Source organism: Crinia signifera, chromosome 5 (assembly GCF_055691185.1).
Source record: "Crinia signifera chromosome 5, ASM5569118v1, whole genome shotgun sequence".
Lineage (NCBI taxonomy): Eukaryota > Metazoa > Chordata > Amphibia > Anura > Myobatrachidae > Crinia > Crinia signifera.
In genome coordinates, this window is record NC_139221.1 from 298,544,282 (window position 1) to 298,566,288 (window position 22,007).

The 22,007-nt window shown below is 46.5% G+C and overlaps 1 protein-coding gene across 2 annotated transcripts in view; it reads right to left on the minus strand.

The window, feature by feature from the left end:
• CFAP69 (cilia and flagella associated protein 69) overlaps positions 1 to 22,007 on the minus strand; it is a 64,970-nt gene that overhangs the window by 1,297 nt on the left and 41,666 nt on the right. For both annotated transcript variants that reach the window (XM_083189355.1, XM_083189356.1), the window contains 11 exons: positions 21,391 to 21,607; positions 19,939 to 20,103; positions 18,868 to 18,986; positions 16,437 to 16,555; positions 15,792 to 15,873; positions 13,777 to 13,969; positions 12,500 to 12,637; positions 10,542 to 10,618; positions 8,211 to 8,408; positions 5,177 to 5,263; positions 3,258 to 3,362 (listed from right to left, as the gene is read on the minus strand). In XM_083189355.1, coding sequence (XP_083045481.1) covers positions 3,258 to 3,362; positions 5,177 to 5,263; positions 8,211 to 8,408; positions 10,542 to 10,618; positions 12,500 to 12,637; positions 13,777 to 13,969; positions 15,792 to 15,873; positions 16,437 to 16,555; positions 18,868 to 18,986; positions 19,939 to 20,103; positions 21,391 to 21,607 — 1,500 coding nt within the window. The remainder of the gene's footprint in view (positions 1 to 3,257; positions 3,363 to 5,176; positions 5,264 to 8,210; positions 8,409 to 10,541; positions 10,619 to 12,499; positions 12,638 to 13,776; positions 13,970 to 15,791; positions 15,874 to 16,436; positions 16,556 to 18,867; positions 18,987 to 19,938; positions 20,104 to 21,390; positions 21,608 to 22,007) is intronic.

Genomic DNA, 22,007 nt, shown 5'->3' on the forward strand with positions numbered 1-22,007 from the left:
ATCACTGATTACTGACCGCATCAGAAATGGGAGGTCTGTTGGGCTGGGCGGGACTCCGGACCCTGGGTTCCAGTAATATTGGTACTTGTGTAATAACTGGGCGCCCGATTTCATGATCGCATTGGAAAATCGCATCGCGACCAAATGGCATGCGATGCGATGGACGCGATTTTCCATAGGAATCAATGATAAAAGGGTCCTGTTCATTTCCCCACTATACAAGTGGGCATAGAGTTGATATTATATAGCGTGGGGAGCGCAGCGAGCCACCGAGCCCGAAGTGTGGCGAGCTGACGCGGAATACATTTTAAGTAATCCGCGTCCCCTCGCGGGGCTCGCTGCACTCGCCACGCTTCGGGCTCGGTGGCTCTCCGCACTCGCCACGCTATATGAAATCAACTCTATGCCCACTTGGATATTTGGGAAATGAACAGGACCCTTTTAACATTGATTCCTATGAAAATCGCATTGATCGCATCGCATCGCATTTTGGTCGCGATGCGATTTTGCCGATTAAGTTAAGGCATACAATCACAAAATCGGCCGCCCAGATATTACACAAGTACCGTAATATTCTATGATAATGTATAACTCTAAGGATCTCCACCTATGGGGTTGATTGAATTAGGTGTGATCGCCTCACACCCCGGCCCACATGTCCGTGGGGCTATATGCCAGACTTATGGCAGCTCCAGACACACGGATCTTTGTTCAGGGCCCCATATATAAATCAGTGAGCCCAGGGCGAGATGGGCCTGTGAGGGGGGCAAGTTCCCCTGTTGTTGCCGGCATTTCTATGCCATTTTAATGGATACTCACCCCCTCATTTGCGGGGTACAAGTTAATTAAATCAACATAAATGATTGGACAGTTTTGGGTTGGGTTATAATTTATATGTTTCCAAGGCATGGCAACTTATCCTAATTGTAATGGGTATGGGTCATTTAATGGTGGTCGACCTATCGAGTGTCTACCTGATTAGTGTTGAACCATCAACTGCATGCCAATGTAACCAATGACTGTGAATCATTTATAAAGTGAACAGAAATTCTTTCTTATTCTAAATAACGTTAAGGTCCTCTGGGCCAGATGTACTAAGCTTCAAAAGTGATAAAGTGGAGAGTGATAAACAACCAGCCAATCAGCTCCTACCTGTGATTTTTCAAACACAGTCTGTGACATGGCAGGAAGGCGCTGATTGGCTGGCTGGTTGGTTATCACGCTCCATTTTATTACTTTTTGAAGCTTGGGCACTGTGCTTTATACCAGATGTATTTGCCTCCGAGTTCGGCGGCTGTGCAGGAAGCCGACCAAACTCGGATGTTTTTTTCCACTTTCCAACAGTTTTTTTGTTATTGAATTAACAATTGCTAAACAGATACAATCAGATACAGTACATACCAATATAAATTGTATAAGTTTATGGGATACAGTCATTAGGTCTACAACAACTAGGTCGACAAGCATTGGGTCGACACCACTAGGTCGACATGCAGCAAGGTCGACATGGGTTAAGGTTGACATGGGTCAAGTTCGACATGGGTCTAGGTCAACATGGCATTAGGTCAACACAACATGGGCTAGGTCGACAGTCAAAAGTTTGACATGGGGATTTTCACTGTTCTTTGAGCCGACATGTGCCGACAGGTGGTATTTCATGCCCTACCATCCACTCTGGTGTGGTGGGAGAATAAAATAGTGTGCCGAGCGCAGCGAGGCACCGTGTCCGAAGCATTGCGAGCGAAGCGAGGGGATGCGGTGCACTTCAAACTGTGTCCATGTCGACTGTGTCGACATTCGGGTAAAAAAAACAGTGAAAAACCTCATGTCAACCTTTTGACTGTCGACCTAGCCCATGTCGACCTAATGCTTGTGTCGACCTAATGTCATGTGGACCTAGACCCATGTCGACCTTGACCCCTGTTGACCTTAACCCATGTCGACCTAGTGGTGTCGACCCAATGATTGTCGACCTAGTGGTTGTAGACCCAACGATCCCAAACCAAGTTTGCAATCATTGTATACAAGGATCAGAATAAAGTCATGTAAATCATCAAAAAATTGTTGCAGCAATGAAACTTTTATTGCAAAATTCATATAGTAAATTGCTAAAACAAAAATACCATTACGGGATAAAATAAATACAGATAAAACAAACAAAAATACAAAAAAGATAAATTCTAATAACTTGCAGAGAACCTTATGAGGGTTATTGTGCAAGGTATAGACGCATAAGGGGCATAAGGGCGGGATGGTGGAAGTTGGGGTTTAGTTTGTATATTCTTCACTTTAATGCTAGGGAGTCGGGGCAATCCAAGACTACTTATAAACGTATTGTTTGTGGGAAGGTCATCATCATTTGAGGCCAGGGCGAGGAGAGCTGTGGTGAGAATACTGCGGGAGCCAATTAAGGTGCGTACACACGGGGGAGATATATTGCTCAGTCTCTCCTTTTCATCAGCGACCCGAGATGGTCGCTGATGAAAGGGAACCTCTGCCGGCAGTGCCGCAGAGGTAATCAGCTGGTTGTTGGAGCAAGCTCCTGCGACCAGCGACTAGAACAGGGCGATTAATCACCGGGGCACATTCCCCTCACTGGCAATATGGTCGCCAGCGACCATATTCCCAGCGATATCAGCAAACATCGCTGCCGTGTGGACACGGCTTTAGAGTGACATGTTTTAACCTGAAGACTAGTAATAGATTCCATTTTTACCACAAACCAAATCCTATTTGGTATTTAGCGGAGCCTGAAATATGTAGAATAAGTTGCCGATTCAGACCATGTTGTATGAATACGCCCCCATCCCCGATAGTGGGGGTCTGCGCATCACATGTGGTAATGCGCATGTGTAAACCCCGGCAGCTTTCGGCAAATTCTTTATTCGCCGGGGCACTTACTGCCCGATTGACAGGCCGGAGGGGTGCGTTTCGGGGTGGGCACCCAGCATTTCATAAGCGTGCCCATAAAAACGGTGGGTGCGCCCCTTCCAGGTCAGGGCGGGCGGATGATGTCGCATGACATCAGCGCCCGCCCCCAATTCACAGGCAGCAAATATACGCAGGCTAGCAAGCAGGCCTGAATTGGGTTAGGTCCAAGGGGGGCACACAGAAGGAGGTTCTCGGATGTTTTTTTTTTTTTTTTAAAGTGGCAATCATTTACAAGGCTTGGTTTTCCCTTGTAAGTGATTGCCACTTTAAAAAAACAAAAATAAACATTTGCGTTTAGGGGCATCCCGCATACAGTATGGTCTTACCGTTGTATTCAGCCGCGGGACCTGTGTAGAGTGCACCGTTGCATTCTGGGGTCTTGCTTTAGGTCTTGATGACTCAATAGACTTTTCCTGAAGTCTCTTTGCTCTCTAAATAAATACATGAATAATGTGGCATTTATATACATCATACTGGACAATTTACACAAGAGTACGGCGATATCCAAATTCTTAATTACTGCCCATGTAAGAAACTCCAAATCAGATGATTTTAAACATGTTCAAGATTGTGTTTGATATGTGGTAAGTAACCGCTTCCAGTAGGTGGATGAGTGAGAACAGGTGCGCACCTAGGGGGGGATTATAGTTACTCATAAAAAAAAGAGGGGGGCAGGCAGGGATGTGGTCAGGAGGCTGGAGCAGTGAAACGCCTAGTGTTTTATGGGCATCCCCATAAAAACGCTGGCCATTCCCTGGGAACGGGGTGATGTCAGTGCCTGCCCCAGGGCCCTGAGGAAGCTAATCTGCGAAGCGCGTGCCGGCTAGCGATGCGCAGGCAGATGGCTTAACATTTATTATTTTTCTTATCATGTATTTTGATTGATTGTGTGTTCAGTTTGGTTACCATTCCCCTAACCGCTGTCAAGGCTTATATATGCCTGGGTCTATGTGTCAGTGCGCTGGCTGACAGTGCGACATACTGGTTCTCAAACTCTAAGGAGACCAGTCCCTCCTTGGGTTGAGATCCCCTAGTGTATTAACACAGTGGGATACCCAGTAATACGTAGGAGGTCGCGTCACTGTATCTGTGCGTCTCTCACTAGCCAGTCACAGATAGAATCCTGGCACAGGCATAGACGCATTATTGGCGGTGGGGACACATAGGAGCGACTAGAGGTATATTATACCCACTCCTATTATAGCAACCCAGGTGATCTAACAGTTACTCGGGCACAGCATCAGAGACCCGGAGTTAACTGTGTAGAACGGGTTAGCACATACGCCAAATCTGTATACCGGAGTTATAAGAGGTTATTTAACCCACTCCTACCTGGCACCATATATCTGTAGTTCCACGAGCAGCTGTCGTGATTTATTCTTAAACTCGCAATATCTGCGTGGATTTAGGTAGCCCACACCATTCAATCAGTCTAACACCCATGTCATATAGCCATCTCTGCCTGCCACCATAGTTTTTAAACTGTGTGAACACTACCCCTATATGTTATATATTTATCTTTTAATAAATTTTCGCAGCCATTTAAGTATGTAATAATAAAAGTTAATTTTGAATACTCTCCTTGAGGTGCACCTTATCAAGGACATTCTTTCTTCCTTTGTAAATATTGTCCTAAACTTCTGTGTCCAAAGGTAGCACACCCCTATAGTCTCATATACATCACTATAGATAATCCATATTAGGGGTCCGCAATTCCAAGAATTATCTTGTGCGATTGACACAACCAATCCCTCTACATACATACATAATCATATACATACATACATCATATACATACATGCATACATACATGCATACATACATCATATACATACATACATACATGCATACATACATCACATACATACATACATCATATACATACATACATCATATACATACATACATACATCATATACATACATACATACATACACACATCATATATATACATACATGCATACATCATATACATACATACATACATACATCATATACATACATACATCATATATATACACATACATACATCATATACATACATAATCATATACATAATCATATACATACATCATATACATACGTACATACATCATATACAAACATACATCATATACATACATATATCATATATATACGAACATACATACATACATAATCATATACATACATACATCATATACATACATCATATACATACATACATCATATACATACATACATCATATACATACAAGTACTGTACCTTTAAGGCTTCATAATTGGAAGTTCTTGCCAGGAAATTATCCCACGACTTCATAACTATTTCACTCTGTTTGTGGTTTTCTTTTATCTGTAAGTGAAATATCATTGTACATAGGGGGTTATTCTGATTTGTTCGGTCCCCCCCGTGCATACGCTTTCAGCGCATGTTCAGACGCAGGGTGCATGCGGCCACAGCGAACAGAGTGTTCCCCAGGCACACGCACCCAAGACTCTGAGCGGGGGGCGGGCTGAAGGATTCGCCCATGGGAACGCCCAGAGTATCATGGGCATTGCCATGAAATGCGGGGTGTTCCCATGGAAATCGCCCGGTGACGTGGGTGCAGGGGCGGGAAGCTGCCGCACTGTGACCACTGCCATACTGTGACAATCACAACAGGACCCTCCAACACCCTCCCTGATAACACCAGTTGTGCCCTGCTTAGTGGTGACCCCTGCCGCACTGTGACAGTCAGGACAGGACCCTCCAACACCCTCCCTGATAACACCAGTTGTGCCCTGCTTAGTGGTGACCACTGCCACACTGTGACAATCAGGACAGGACCCTCCAACACTCTCCCTGATATCTCCAGTTGTGTCCTGCTTAGCAATGACCCCTGCCGCACTGTGACAATCAAGACAGGACCCTCCAACACCCTCCCTGATGACACCAGTTGTGCCCTGCTTAGTGGTGACCCCTGCTGCACTCTGACAATCAGGACAGGACCCTCCAACACCCTAGCTGATAACACCAGTTGTGCCCTGCTTAGTGGTGACCCCTGCTGCACTGTGACAACCAGGACAGGACCCTCCAACACCCCCCCTGATAACACCAGTTGTGCCCTGCTTAGTGGTGACCACAGCCGCACTGTGACAATCAGGACAGGACCCTCCAACACTCTCCCTGATATCTCCAGTTGTGTCCTGCTTAGCAATGACCCCTGCCGCACTGTGACAATCAAGACAGGACCCTCCAACACCCTCCCTGATAACACCAGTTGTGCCCTGCTTAGTGGTGACCCCTGCCGCACTGTGACAATCAAGACAGGACCCTCCAACACCCTCCCTGATAACACCAGTTGTGCCCTGCTTAGTGGTGACCCCTGCCGCACTGTGACGATCAGGACAGGACCCTCCAACACCCTCCCTGATAACACCAGTTGTGCCCTGCTTAGTGGTGACCACTGCCGCACTGTGACAATCAGGATAGGGCCCTCCAACACTCTCCCTGATATCTCCAGTTGTGCCCTGCTTAGTGGTGACCCCTGCCGCACTGTGACAACCAGGACAGGACCCTCCAACACCCCCCCCTGATAACACCAGTTGTGCCCTGCTTAGTGGTGACCCCTGCCGCACTGTGACGATCAGGACAGGACCCTCCAACACCCTCCCTGATAACACCAGTTGTGCCCTGCTTAGTGGTGACCACTGCCGCACTGTGACAATCAGGATAGGGCCCTCCAACACTCTCCCTGATATCTCCAGTTGTGCCCTGCTTAGTGGTGACCCCTGCCGCACTGTGACAACCAGGACAGGACCCCCCAATACCCTCCCTGATAACACCAGTTGTGCCCTGCTTAGTGGTGTCCACTGCCGCACTGTGACAATCAGGACAGTGCCCTCCAACACCCTCCCTGATAACACCAGTTGTGTCCTGCTTAGTAGTGACCCCTGCCGCACTGTGACAATCAGGACAGGACCGACCCAACACCCTCCCTGATAACACCAGTTGTGCCCTGCTTAGTGGTGTCCACTGCCGCACTGTGACAATCAGGACAGTGCCCTCCAACACCCTCCCTGATAACACCAGTTGTGTCCTGCTTAGTAGTGACCCCTGCCGCACTGTGACAATCAGGACAGGACCCTCCAACACCCTCCCTGATAACACCAGTTGTGCCCTGCTTAGTGGTGTCCACTGCCGCACTGTGACAATCAGGACAGGACCCTCCAACACCCTCCCTGATAACACCAGTTGTGCCCTGCTTAGTGGTGACCACTGCCGCACTGTGACAATCAGGACAGGACCCTCCAACACCCTCCCTGATAACACCAGTTGTGCCCTGCTTAGTGGTGACCACTGCCGCACTCTGACAATCAGGACAGGACCCTCCAACACCCTCCCTGATAACACCAGTTGTGCCCTGCTTAGTAGTGACCACTGCCGCACTGTGACAATCAGGACAGGACCCTCCAACACCCTCCCTGATAACACCAGTTGTGCCCTGCTTAGTGGTGACCCCTGCCACACTGTGACAGTCAGGACAGGACCCTTCAACACCCTCCCTGATAACACCAGTTGTGCCCTGCTTAGTGGTGACCACTGCCGCACTGTGACAATCAGGACAGGACCCTCCAACACCCTCCCTGATAACACCAGTTGTGCCCTGCTTAGTGGTGACCCCTGCCACACGGTGACAGTCAGGACAGGACACTCCTACACCCTCCCTGATAACACCGGTTGTGCCCTGCTTAGTGGTGTCCACTGCCGCACTGTGACGATCAGGACAGGACCCTCCAACACCCTCCCTGATAACACCAGTTGTGCCCTGCTTAGTGGTGACCCCTGCCACACTGTGACAGTCAAGACAGGACCCTCCAACACCCTCCCTGATAACACCAGTTGTGCCCTGCTTAGTGGTGACCCCTGCCGCACTGTGACAGTCAGGACAGGACCCTCCAACACCCTCCCTGATAACACCAGTTGTGTCCTGCTTAGTGGTGACCACTGCCGCACTGTGACAGTCAGGACAGGACCCTCCAACACCCTCCCTGATAACACCAGTTGTGTCCTGCTTAGTGGTGACCCCTGCCGCACTGTGACAATCAGAACAGGACCCTCCAACACCCTCCCTGATAACACCAGTTGTGCCCTTAGTGGTGACCCCTGCCGCACTGTGACAATCAGAACAGGACCCTCCAACACCCTCCCGGATAACACCAGTTGTGTCCTGCTATGGTTACCACTGTGGCAACCAAGGCAGTGCGGGGCATATGATAAGACATAGATAGGAGGAAGGATGGATGGGTATGATAGTCACCTCTGCATATTTTTGCTGTTCTTCCTGAATTTCCATCTGTTGGTGATTTTCAATCATTTCAGTTTGGTGAGCGGCAACATCCTTACTGACGTTCTCTGTATGTTTTTCAATGACGTCCAAAGCTTCATGATCAGACGTCACTGGCTGGATATTTTCCGCGTTTAATTCTGCTCTAATTTCACTCCATACTTCTCCAACCTTATACAGAACATGTAATAGTAATCTAGTTCACACAGACATACAACAGTAATAGTAATCTAGTTCTCACAGACATACAGCAGCAATAGTAATCTAGTGCTCACAGACATACAACAGTAACAGTAATCTAGTTCTCACAGACATACAACAGTAATAGTAATCTAGTGCTCACAGACATACAACAGCAATAGTAATCTAGTTCTCACAGACATACTGCAGTAATAGTAATCTAGTGCTCACAGACATACAACAGTAATAGTAATCTAGTTCACACAGACATACAACAGTAATAGTAATCTAGTTCTCACAGACATACAACAGTAACAGTAATCTAGTTCTCACAGACATTGACATACAACAGTAATAGTAATCTAGTTCTCACAGACATACAACAGTAATAGTAATCTAGTTCTCACAGACATACAACAGTAATAGTAATCTAGTGCTCACAGACATACAACAGTAATAGTAATCTAGTGCTCACAGACATACAACAGCAATAGTAATCTAGTTCTCACAGACATACAGTACAACAGTAATAGTAATCTAGTGCTCACAGACATACAACAGTAATAGTAATCTAGTGCTCACAGACATACAACAGCAATAGTAATCTAGTTCTCACAGACATACTGCAGTAATAGTAATCTAGTTCACACAGACATACAGCAGTAATAGTAATCTAGTTCTCACAGACATACAACAGTAATAGTAATCTAGTTCTCAAAGACATACAACAGTAATAGTAATCTAGTGCTCACAGACATACAACAGTAATAGTAATCTAGTTCTCACAGACATACAACAGTAATAGTAATCTAGTGCTCACAGACATACAACAGTAATAGTAATCTAGTTCACACAGACATACAACAGTAATAGTAATCTAGTTCTCACAGACATACAACAGTAATAGTAATCTAGTTCTCACAGACATACAGTACAGCAGTAATAGTAATCTAGTGCTCACAGACATACAACAGTAATAGTAATCTAGTACCCCCCCCCCCCCCCTCACTTGATTTACCGCAACCCGGCTCCTGCTCCCCCATCTCCTCTTCCGCTAAGCTGCAGCCAAGAAGTCCCAGAGCACAGGCTTCTTTAACTAATTAAAATGCAGCACCGGCTGGTGAGCCAATCAGAGCTCGCGTACTGGCAGCCGCTCATATTGGCTGCCAGCACGCAAGCTCTGATTGGCTCAAAAGCAGGTACATCATTTTAATTGACCATCGGTATCCTGGGTTAAATAAGCATGTGCTCCGGGACCTGCTTTGTTCAGCGCACTAAACGCAGCGGAGACAGTCGAGGGGGGGAGGGATTGTTGGGGGATGCGGTGGGCAAAATGAGCATCATCACTCATATTTACAACTGTCTATCTGTCTCTCTATTTTTGGATGGCCCAGCGCTTTGTTATACTTGTATAATGTATTAAGGTGCCCATATACTTATCCGGTTTGGGAGGTTTTTGCCCGATTCTGACAGATCGGGCCGAGAAATCAGGCTAAATGGAATGTTTGACATCCCCTCTGACCCGATGCACAGTCCCGTGCGCATTGGGTCGGACCTTACAAATTGAACCTGCTGTAGGTTCAATCTTTGGGATCAGACCCTTCAGCGGCACATCACGGGTGCTTTTAGCACCCACGATGTGTTGGGTGTGATCCTAGATGTGTGCCAGTGGTGAAGCACCGCAGGCACACACCTATGTGCGGCAGAGGGGTCCAGGCAGCGGGTCCGAGCGGTGGCTGGGAGGTGGTAGTAACATTTGGCAGGTGGCGAGGCGCGAAGAGCTGCTGAATATAAAAATATTTTTTTAAAAGACTGTCCGGATGCTGATTGGCTGAGAGAATTCTCTTAGCCAATAACTGGCCGGTCAGCAGTGCCTCCCAGCTGCCACTTGGACCCCGCTGCCCGCCCCCAGCCGCTGCCAGCCCCCAGCCGCTGCCAGCTCCCCGTGATTTTTTTACATGCAATAAATCACATGCGACCCAGTGACCGTATTCCTTCCAAATAACATCTCAATATTCTCAATTTTTTTCCACTTCTGTTTAGCACATTTGGCAAGCTTTTAATAACGCACAAATACAATATACACTCTAAAGCTATATGTTTATCGTGGAAAAATAAACTAACCTTAAAATCAAGGTATCTACTTATTATACTGAGTGTGACGTAATCCAGCACAGACAGACCAGGCACGTTTTCAAAACCTACAAAAAGAGCAAACTATTGCATGAAACACTTCAGATAAGGCTCCCGCATTCCCCCCAGAATCCCAACTCCCCCCCTCCCCCCGGGAGCTGGGGAAAGAAGTGCCGTAAATCGTGGGTCAGGGGGAGGGGGCAGACTAAAATTACGCGACTCGTGTCATTTTAGCCCCGCCTACTTGCGAACCCACGAATCACGGCGTTTGTGTGGATTGGGGGTGGGGCTTTGATACGGCAGCCTTGTCCTCACCCCCCGACCTGCACATTTTGTTGTCCTCTCCGGGCTTCTCCCGGAGAGGGACATTGAAAAGTCGGCAAATATGATATATATATATATATATATATATAAAACGATCCAAATTCCCACAGCAGGAAAATAACGGCACTCAGGAGTCGATTCGGGGGACAAACCCCGTCCTCAGCCCAATCCTACGGGGTTTGTCGGGGTTTGTCCCCCGAATCGACTCCTGAGTGCCGTTATTTTCCTGCTGTGGGAATTTGGATCGTTACATGACATCATCCTCTGGCACCTGGGGCAGTTGTGTTGCTAAACTATTTGAGTGCCGGCAGACCTTGGACTGTATATATATATATATATATATATATATATATATATAGCGCCCCCAAGTGTTCATAGCATATATCAACAGGCTGAAGTAAAAATCCAGACAAGAGTAATGAGAAAGGTACTTGTGTAGTATCACGGCGCCCATCGTATCGCAGACCATAAGGCATGCGATGGTATGCGATATCGCGCGATGTTCCCCAATGTCATACAATTTTAAAATTGTATGGCATTGTATATGGCATACAATGCCATAGAATACGATGGGATGCGATTATAACTTGTATAAGCACCCTAATGAGTTGATATTATAAAGTGTGGCGAGCGCAGCGAGCCACTGAGCCAGAAGCATGGCGAGTGCAGCAAGCCCCGCGAGGGGACGCGCATAACTTCACAGGTATACGCGTCCCCTCGCGGGGCTCGCCACGCTTCGGGCTCGCCACACTTTATAAAATCAACTCCACACCGACGTGGATAGTGGGGGTATGAAAAGGTCGGAGGACGCATACCGCCGCCTCTCGCGAGCTCGCTGCGCTCGCCACGCTTCGGGTTCACGTTTATACTGGGCGGTGGCGTGGGGGTGCATTTAACATTGTAAGCACCCATTAGGGTGCTTATACAATTTATCATCGCAAAGGGGGCTAAAATCACATCGCATCGCAGTGCATCGGGTGTATGGCATGCGATGCGATATGATGAAAAATCGCGCGATCACATATCGGGGGCGCCGTGATAATACACAAGTACCATGAGAAATAAAACATATCTGACCTGTGAGTTAAAACTACACACTAAGAGGCATGACCTGGATTTCTGAATCTTAGAACACTCTCCTTGTGCATCTCAGACAACAGCTTCTGGTATTATGGGGCCTTGCTTCGGCCCCGTTTACAATGGGCTTTTCCTCACAGTCACTCATGTGCGATCCCCTGTAGTTAATGCCTTCGGCGAGTTTTACACTTGCTAGAGGGTTTTCAAAATGAATGACAGGCAAGGGCCGGACGCTGGGGTCTGCACAGCGTTTTATGTTGGTGCCCACAAAAATGGTGGGCGCGCCCATGGAAACGCTGGGCTGACACCTGCGAATACATTTATATGCGAAGAGAAGACAAATCATTTGATGGTGGCTAATCTTCCAATGATTTTTCCTCTGTAAGCCTACACATCCGCTTGTATCGTAATGCGGGGATTCCGGCGGCGGGGTCATGAGTTCGGCGGCGCAGCATTTACCTTACCTTGCAAGGCCGGGAATATATGCAGCCTAGCGAGCAGGTCTGAATCACCCCATATACTATAATATGTAGTATTAAATTTCTTACCAAGTTTGGAAAACACAGAATAAATTTTGGCGCGGATGTTTTCAGCCACTTCCATGATTGCGATGCTGAAGCAGTTCACCGGCATTGGGGCGACCTCCTGCTCCTGCTGGAATTGTCCAACCAGGGGCTTCTTTGCATCTAGTAATGTAACAACCAACACAACTGCTCAGATATCCCGATCATTACAGCAGGTCGGGGGAGCGACAGCAAGAGGAACTGTACAGCAGAAATAGGAGAAGAGAGTGCTGAGCTGGAATACAGGGGGTTACAGTAGAGAACAACAGGTACCAGCGGGGATACAAGTGCAGGTTTTATTTTCAAATATTTTAGAAATAAATACAAAGTGCCGCAATACTACTCTGATGATGATCTTAAATGATTTTCTAGAGCTGGGTACACACTGGGCAATACATTGTCCAATGAAGGGGTGGGGTTGCAGAGGGTGCTAAGGGGGAGTAACATATGAAGTGGGAGGTGATATGGGTGCAGGGCTGTCCAAGAGCAGGGGCCAGCCCACAGTAACTAGCAGTGATTCCCAACCAGGGGGTACACTGCAGACCAGTTGGGGGTAATTGAAAATAATATTTGTAATGAACGAAGAAGAAGAAGTCTCCCACTGCCATGGAGAGAGCCACGTTCAGTCTGCAGCATCATCAGCGTCTCCTCGTGCTTCTGCCCGAACAGCCATCCACTGGTTGCTACCCGCACTGCCCTCAGACATTAGGGATAATCTGCCCTGCGCTGACACAGGTGGAGGAAGCAGCGGCATTAATCCTACAGGCGTTAGCTGGAACCCCGGAGACAGTACACAGCCAGCGGCCATACACAGAGGGACCCGATTCCTGACCACACACTACTCCTCCGCTACCAGAGACAGTACACAGCCAGCGGCCATACACAGAGGGACCCGATTCCTGACCGCACACTACTCCTCCGCTACCAGAGACAGTACACAGCCAGCGGCCATACACAGAGGGACCCGATTCCTGACCGCACACTACTCCTCCGCTACCAGAGACAGTACACAGCCAGCGGCCATACACAGAGGGACCCGATTCCTGACCGCACACTATTCCTCCGCTACCAGAGACAGTACACAGCCAGAGGCCATACACAGAGGGACCCGATTCCTGACCACTTCCGATGAATAAATAAATCTGAAAGCGTTATTTCCTAGTAACTGTACTGTACGAGGATACAGATCTGTACAGTCTGCTTGTAACCCACTATTACCCTGACACCTCTCTCCTTCCGGCACATGTCAGTACGGTACTTGCCAATAATACGCTCATAATTGTCTCTTTTCACGCCCAGCTCCTCCTCTTCCTGCTTCCACATTTGGACAAGCAGTTTTGGGGCCGATTCATTATTTTTCCCCCGCCAAGTTGTAATGTGCGAGATGGTTTTCGGGTTATCGCAGAACTCCACCAGTATTCCGAGCACCAGGTTGGTCAGGCTCTTCAGATTAAGCTGGGGAGGAAGGGAATGTACAATGTCATGGAGGCTGCCTGTCCAACTGTGATGATATAAAACATACATTATATTAGAGACATTCTGCCAGCGAAGCTCTGCCATTCCAGCACAGCATATTATGGACCTACACTGACCTGTATGAGATCAGAGGGTTACGGGCCAGACAAAAGAGGCTGCTGCTTTGGATACAACATGTTTGGGGTAACAGACATTATTATTGTTCTGCTTAAGTGAAATAGCAGGAGGCCTAATTCTTCACCACCACAAGAAGGTGCCATAAACCATAATTTTTATCAGAGGCAGAACTCTGGGAGGCAATGGAGTCATCTGCCGCCGGGCTCCTGCTCCCAAGAGGGCACCTTTCCTCCCCATCAAGTTTGAATCAGTTAATTGAAAGCAGTTGATATTGTTAATGTGGCTGACTCCTCTTTCTAACATCATTTTTGCAAGTATCACACCCTGTATTAGATCCCATGACCTTACTGGAGACAGACACCTTACTGATTGAGCTACTTGGGGGTCACCAATACTTATCTTGCCTCCGGGCAACTTGGATGAACTTACGCCACTGATTCTTATTATATAGCCAGCAGCCACCATAGGAAGGTGAACGGATAGCGGTAGCGGATGAGATGGGAGCAGTAGGACAGATTGCCTTCGGTGATACAATATTATGCCTCGGATTTGCAACAAAGATGAAGCTGTAGTAGATTAAACACAAGGAAGACATTTATCCTAATAACAACCAGAAATTATCCTGAGGTTGGTGCTCAGACAATGCAGAGGTTGCGTCTGTATCTAGCACCGGTATTGCACCTGCTGGCAGCAGGTATGTGGTAGACAGCACCATGCCGTGTATTGGTAACAACCAGGTCAGCAAAAGCATACAGGGCCCAGATTTGTCTGCCACACCTTGCACACTACTAGGGCCAGCACCAGTAAGCATAGCAGTGGCAGGGGAACAGGATGTCTGGGAAGGGGCTGGACAGCCTGACTGCTGGAATACAGATAAGAGAAGGTTAGGGACTGCATTTTGCAGTGGATTTTCCACCCAAAGCTACATTTGCAATAGCAACTGATCAAACAGTCGCTTTCATTTCTTCACTGTATCTTCGGGTTCCGCATGATTTCCCGACAATACAGATGGTCAAAATACGGACAAGCATTGGCAGACAGTCAACAGTCAACATAACGTCGTGTTCAAAATGCCGACATTCACTATGCTGACATAAATCAAAATGGTGCCCTTTAAAATTTCAACATGTGAAAAATTCAACATGTCAAAAAAGTCAAAATGGTTTTTTGTTGGATGTCTATGTTGACATGGAGTCCGTATCAGTGTCCAGTGTCCCCTCACATGGCTCACTGTACTCCCCATACATCGGCCACTATTATAATCTAACTCTATTCCTACTTAGTTCGTGAAGTAAAAACCAGTCGGTTTGAAAGAAAAAAATCACGAAAAACTCACGTTGACTTGTTAACATGTTAATGTCGGCATTTTCACTGTGTCGGCATTTTGAACATGGCGCGTCAATGAATGAAATTGATTGCATCCCGCATCTTAGAAAATGATAGACAGAATACATTTGCCCATTTACCCTTTATCCTTTTGCAGTCCAATTTTCTTTTTACAATTCAAACAGTCTGGTTTAAATTAATTGTATTTATTATTATTTTTTTTTTTAATAATGGTCTACATTGAATGTTGAACGATGTTAATGTTCTGATTTTAAATTGGCTCACCATTGTATCTGCTACTAGCGCTAGGGCTGTTGACCCTACTAGACGTTGGACCTGAAAGGGTTAAAATACTTACTGCTAGTAAATCCAAAATGATAAACATGCCCTTCTGTTCAAGGAAATAGTCTTCTAAGGGAAAACATCCTACAACACAGGACCTTAAAAGAAACAGAAAAAATAAAACAAAATAAAAAATATTAACAAAAAATGCTTTTGTAACAAGAGAGAGGGATTAATGTCATCACTGATGCACAAGAAACTTGGAACCGTTGGCACGGAGAGGGGAGCGGATACTAATTACTCAGGCCCTGGCTGGTTGGAGAAGTACAGGTCCCTGCTCCACTATCACCCTCCTCTTTCTCTCTCTTTCTCTCCCTCTCTCTTTCTCTCTCTCTCAGCATAGCTAAGACAACAGCCAGTAAATAGTCAATCTTTTAGCAGCAAGGGCTGGGCCATAAACCAAAGCTGAATGCATCTCTGTATAAAAAGCTAGGTGACAAGAAATGGGTCTCTGGAGTCCACATTAACATACAGTACAGTAATCCCTCATTTACATCATGTATACTATACTGTCAGTTCAAATGGTATCTAAAACAACTTATATTATTGAAGGCAACATGACCTCATAATTACTGTATTGTAATAACGAATACCCTAATTAGGCAATAATCATTATACATTTTCATGTTGCTTTCACGGCACTTTTCTAATTAACACTTACCAAATGCAGTCGAGTGTGCAGAAAAGGAGTTTGTTGTGACCTAGCCCACTGTGAAGCATAGAGGGGTCCATCTTGAGGAGCTGTAATAGCACATCCACCCCTTCTGATCCAAACAGCTCCTAAACAATAACATGATATAGAAATATAAAGGACAAAACATCAACAAAAAGCATTACTATTATTAAACATATAGAAGAACATCCAACTCCTATGTTATAGCCTGCAAATTACAAGCATTGGTGCAATTATTTAAAGTGGAAATCTGGTGTCTGCATCTCGGAAGAGGAAGTATGATGGTCTGGGGCTCAAGAGGAAGTATGATGGTCTGGGGCCAAGAGGAAGTATGATGGTCTGGGGCTCAAGAGGAAGTATGATGGTCTGGGGCTCAAGAGGAAGTATGATGGTCTGGGGCTCAAGAGAAGTATGATGGTCTGGGGCTCAAGAGGAAGTATGATGGTCTGGGGCTCAAGAGGAAGTATGAGGGTCTGGGGCTCAAGAGGAATTATGATGGTCTGGGGCTCAAGAGGACGTATGATGGTCTGGGGCTCAAGAGGAAATATGATGGTCTGGGGCTCAAGAGGAAGTATGATGGTCTGGGGCTCAAGAGGAAGTATGATGGTCTGGGGCTCAAAAGGAAGTATGATTGTCTGGGGCTCAAGAGGAAGTATGATGTCTGGGGCTCAAGAGGAAGTATGATGGTCTGGGGCTCAAGAGGAAGTATGATGGTCTGGGGCTCAAGAGGAAGTATGATGGTCTGGGGCTCAAGAGGAAGTATGATGGTCTGGGGCTCAAGAGGAAGTATGATGGTCTGGGGCTCAAGAGGAATTATGATGGTCTGGGGCTTAAGAGACAGTATGATGGTCTGGAGCTCAAGAGATAGTATGATGGTCTGGGGCTCAAGAGATAGTATGATGGTCTGGGGCTCAAGAGATAGTATGATGGTCTGGGGCTCAATAGATAGTATGATGGTCTGGGGCTCAAGAGGAAGTATGATGGTCTGGGGCTCAAGAGGAAGTATGATGGTCTGGGGCTCAAGAGGAAGTATGATGGTCTGGGGCTCAAGAGGAAGTATGATGGTCTGGGGCTCAAGAGGAAGTATGATGGTCTGGGCTCAAGAGGAATTATGATGGTCTGGGGCTTAAGGGGAATTATGATGGTCTGGGGCTCAAGAGATAGTATGATGTCTGGGGCTCAAGAGATAGTATGATGGTCTGGGGCTCAAGAGATAGTATGATGGTCTGGGGCTCAAGAGATAGTATGATGGTCCGGGGATCAAGAGATAGTATGATGGTCTGGGGCTCAAGAGGAAGTATGATGGTCTGGGGCTCAAGAGGAAGTATGAGGGTCTGGGGCTCAAGAGGAATTATGATGGTCTGGGGCTCAAGAGGACGTATGATGGTCTGGGGCTCAAGAGGAAATATGATGGTCTGGGGCTCAAGAGGAAGTATGATGGTCTGGGGCTCAAGAGGAAGTATGATGGTCTGGGGCTCAAAAGGAAGTATGATTGTCTGGGGCTCAAGAGGAAGTATGATGTCTGGGGCTCAAGAGGAAGTATGATGGTCTGGGGCTCAAGAGGAAGTATGATGGTCTGGGGCTCAAGAGGAAGTATGATGGTCTGGGGCTCAAGAGGAAGTATGATGGTCTGGGGCTCAAGAGGAAGTATGATGGTCTGGGGCTCAAGAGGAATTATGATGGTCTGGGGCTTAAGAGACAGTATGATGGTCTGGAGCTCAAGAGATAGTATGATGGTCTGGGGCTCAAGAGATAGTATGATGGTCTGGGGCTCAAGAGATAGTATGATGGTCTGGGGCTCAATAGATAGTATGATGGTCTGGGGCTCAAGAGGAAGTATGATGGTCTGGGGCTCAAGAGGAAGTATGATGGTCTGGGGCTCAAGAGGAAGTATGATGGTCTGGGGCTCAAGAGGAAGTATGATGGTCTGGGGCTCAAGAGGAAGTATGATGGTCTGGGCTCAAGAGGAATTATGATGGTCTGGGGCTTAAGGGGAATTATGATGGTCTGGGGCTCAAGAGATAGTATGATGTCTGGGGCTCAAGAGATAGTATGATGGTCTGGGGCTCAAGAGATAGTATGATGGTCTGGGGCTCAAGAGATAGTATGATGGTCCGGGGATCAAGAGATAGTATGATGGTCTGGGGCTCAAGAGGAAGTATGATGGTCTGGGGCTCAAGAGGAAGTATGATGGTCTGGGGCTCAAGAGGAAGTATGATGGTCTGGGGCTCAAGAGGAAGTATGATGGTCTGGGGCTCAAGAGGAAATATGATGGTCTGGGGCTCAAGTGGAGGTTAAACGCTTGCTAAAATAACCAGTGTTGCACAAATAAATACACAATATACTAGCTTTTGCATAATATATACATATAGGGAGTGTGTCCTGTGATATCACAGTTGGCATAAAAGACAATACAAACCTTCCTGTGGAGGTCATTCTCACATACGGAGGACAAAATGAAGAGGATGTCACACTGCATCTCCAACAGGACAGTGCCGTCTCTTCCATCAGCTATTGCCATGCTCTGTTTCAGCATTCCTGATGACAAGAAATAAGCAGTTCACTTGCTGTAAAAGTGTAGACCAGCACAAAACGCACCTGACTTTTTATTTGCGCCCATATATTTAGATGGTATATAGCAAGAAAATCTTATAAAAAAATGTTGTATCTGCACCAACAAAGCATTGAGGCATCTGTATTGGGAAGTAACCCATCGCTAGGAGCCAGTGACATCACTAATGTGCATTAGCAATGTCTCTGATTAATTCACAGGCTCCATTCTCATCAATATCACCATATGATGGTTGTTCCCACTGTGAATTGGGGTTGAGTGCACTGTCATGGCTGCTGATCGTGTCACTGAAATGCTTTGTTTGGTTTATTGTAGAATATAATTTTTATGGTAAAATAATAGACAAGCAGACATGGAAAAAAATCAGTGCTATATGTAACCATAATCAATATATAACATATACACAGTGGAGTTTCTCGGGGCGCACTGAAAAAATCTGCTGTCCTGTACGAATACACAGTTTGTTGTCACTCAGTAGTAGTGGGCAGCGGTGGCTGTGTACTGTAGCTACGTACTGTAGGTGACAGCCCCCCCCCCCTCACCCAGTCTCCTCGCCTCCTCAGCGCCTGGGGGCAGCCAGTGTCATTACCCGCACACACTTCCGCTAGTATCCCCAGTCGATCCTTGGAAGCTGAGGCTGGTGACAGAAGGCTACAGTATGTCAGCGGACGGGATGTTCTCCCTGTTACACTGCATAAGCGCACGTCACTCCTAAGGAACTGTAGCACTACACATGGCAGCGCACAGTGGCCCAGGTAACCAGTCTGCACTGTTGTCATGTTTTACTAAAGAGGGGGGAAAGGCCACACATTTTTTGGCTGGGGGAGCTAAATTTATAGTTACGCCACTAAATATACAGCAAGCCCTTATACACTTTAAATATAAATGCTGTAAGTAAAAAACTGTGTTTTGATTTACCCAAGAGCTGACTAATTGCTCCCTGGTCACATAAGTCTTGATTCACAGTCTCATCCCCCACAGACACCATAGACCTGAGAAGTCTCAAGCTGTAGCGCATCTGAGCGTTCTTGTTACCCCGCCCACCGGCACCATGGAAACAGTTGCCCTGGCCAGAGAATCCATCTGATAAAAGAAAAGCAAAAGAAATGTAACGGACCTTAGGAAATTATTATATCGTTTCAAAGTTTTATGTATCATTGATTTGTCTCTTATGATTAGGGAAGAAGAACAGTAGCGTGTATTGGAAGGATGAGTAACATAAAGGTATCTCTTACAGATACTGGAGGTCTGAGGTGCTTAGGATTACGCTCCATATGCATTTTGCGTCACCAATTCTCCTTACGCATGTGCGGTTCGATCAGTACGCAAGCGCAGTTGTCTGAATTAGGCCCTATATTGTGTACAGATAGGGTCACGCAATTTTACTATTAACGCTGTTAAGCCGCATCTCCTTCTTGCCATTGTACAGAAGGATGTGTGCTGAAAATCCTAAAGATTTGGAGCTGGACTCATCTGATATCCATCTCACCCAACATATACACATTCCATATGCTGCTCTGATAGGCTGAGAGAACTTCCTGGTGGCTTTTGATAGGCTCTTTCACCCTTTCAGAAGATCTCAACATGTTGCTACCATAGGACAGCTTCCAGCAAGCGCAGTAGTTAGCATGGACGGGAAAAAGCAGCTACCTTGGCTTTTTTTGCAAGGGATTCTTGGGGAATGATATACTAGAATTGATGGATCACTAATTAGAACAAAATCAGTTGCCTGCAATTAAAAAGTTGATCCAGAAAAAAAAAATTGTAAATAGCAATGCATTCACAGATCCACTCGCAAAATAGAAACCAGTATTTATCATCTGCGCCAGTCTAGGGCTTCCAACAATCGCTTACATCAGAGACTCACCCCAAAAAGAAAATGCCTTGGCACACCTGCGCTTTCCCAAACATACCCAGAAAATGCCATGTTACCGACCCTAAACGCTGGCAATCAAACGGCCTATGCTATGTGTATGGTTATTTATTCACAAATTGCGACCACGCATACACGATGCTCACGCTGCGCACTCACAGTCCTTCGATAATGGACCGGATTGCGAAATATCTAATTAGTGATCCATGCAGAATTAGACCCATTTTGCGAATTGTAACGACTAAATTTTACATAGTGTTGGGCTGAAATATTGATGTCATAGATAGAAATTATCGATGGCCATCCATAACTACAATACGTTTAGGCTATTGCACGCAGATCCCTGATTACTGATGCCAGCTGCTGTTACCCCAAGAAGACAAGAGACAAAGACAGATCTCACAATAAGAAAACCAAGCCACCTATGTGATTATTGGGTGTGTTAGCTGCAATACAGATGTCGTGTAAAGGTTCTGTAGTGTAAGTATTTGTGTCACCTTGGCTGGAGCACCACTCCAGGAAGAGGAGAATACGGGTGTTCCCCTGACATGTCATGTAGTCTTCCACCAGCAGAGGGGCCACTGTAGACAACGTGGCGATGGCATGTAGCTGCAACTCTTCAAAGCGGGCAGCGGGCCAGTCATGGATTCCAGGCTTTTCATTTGCTTTGACGTAGTTAAAAAGGGCTAAAACCACCTTCCCATCGCAGAGCAACTAAATACACAAATAATCAGTCATTACAATCATGTATGGTAACCAGTATCATAGAGAGACTGTACATCACCAGGGCTTTCTATGTAACCCTAAGAAATTACACTGTATAGTGACAATCTGGACCTTAAAGCACATAATATGCAATATGATATACTGTATATACAATAGCACCACCAGCACGTACTGCTAGGTCTATGTCTCACCTGCACTGTGGTCAGGTCCTTAGATAGCACCACCAGCATGTAGTGCCAGGTCTATGTCTCACCTGCACCGTGGTCAGGTCCTTAGATAGCACCACCAGCATGTACTGCCAGGTCTATGTCTCATCTGCACTGTGGTCAAGTCCTTAGATAGCACCATCAGCATGTACTGCCAGGTCTATGTCCCACCTGTGCTGTGG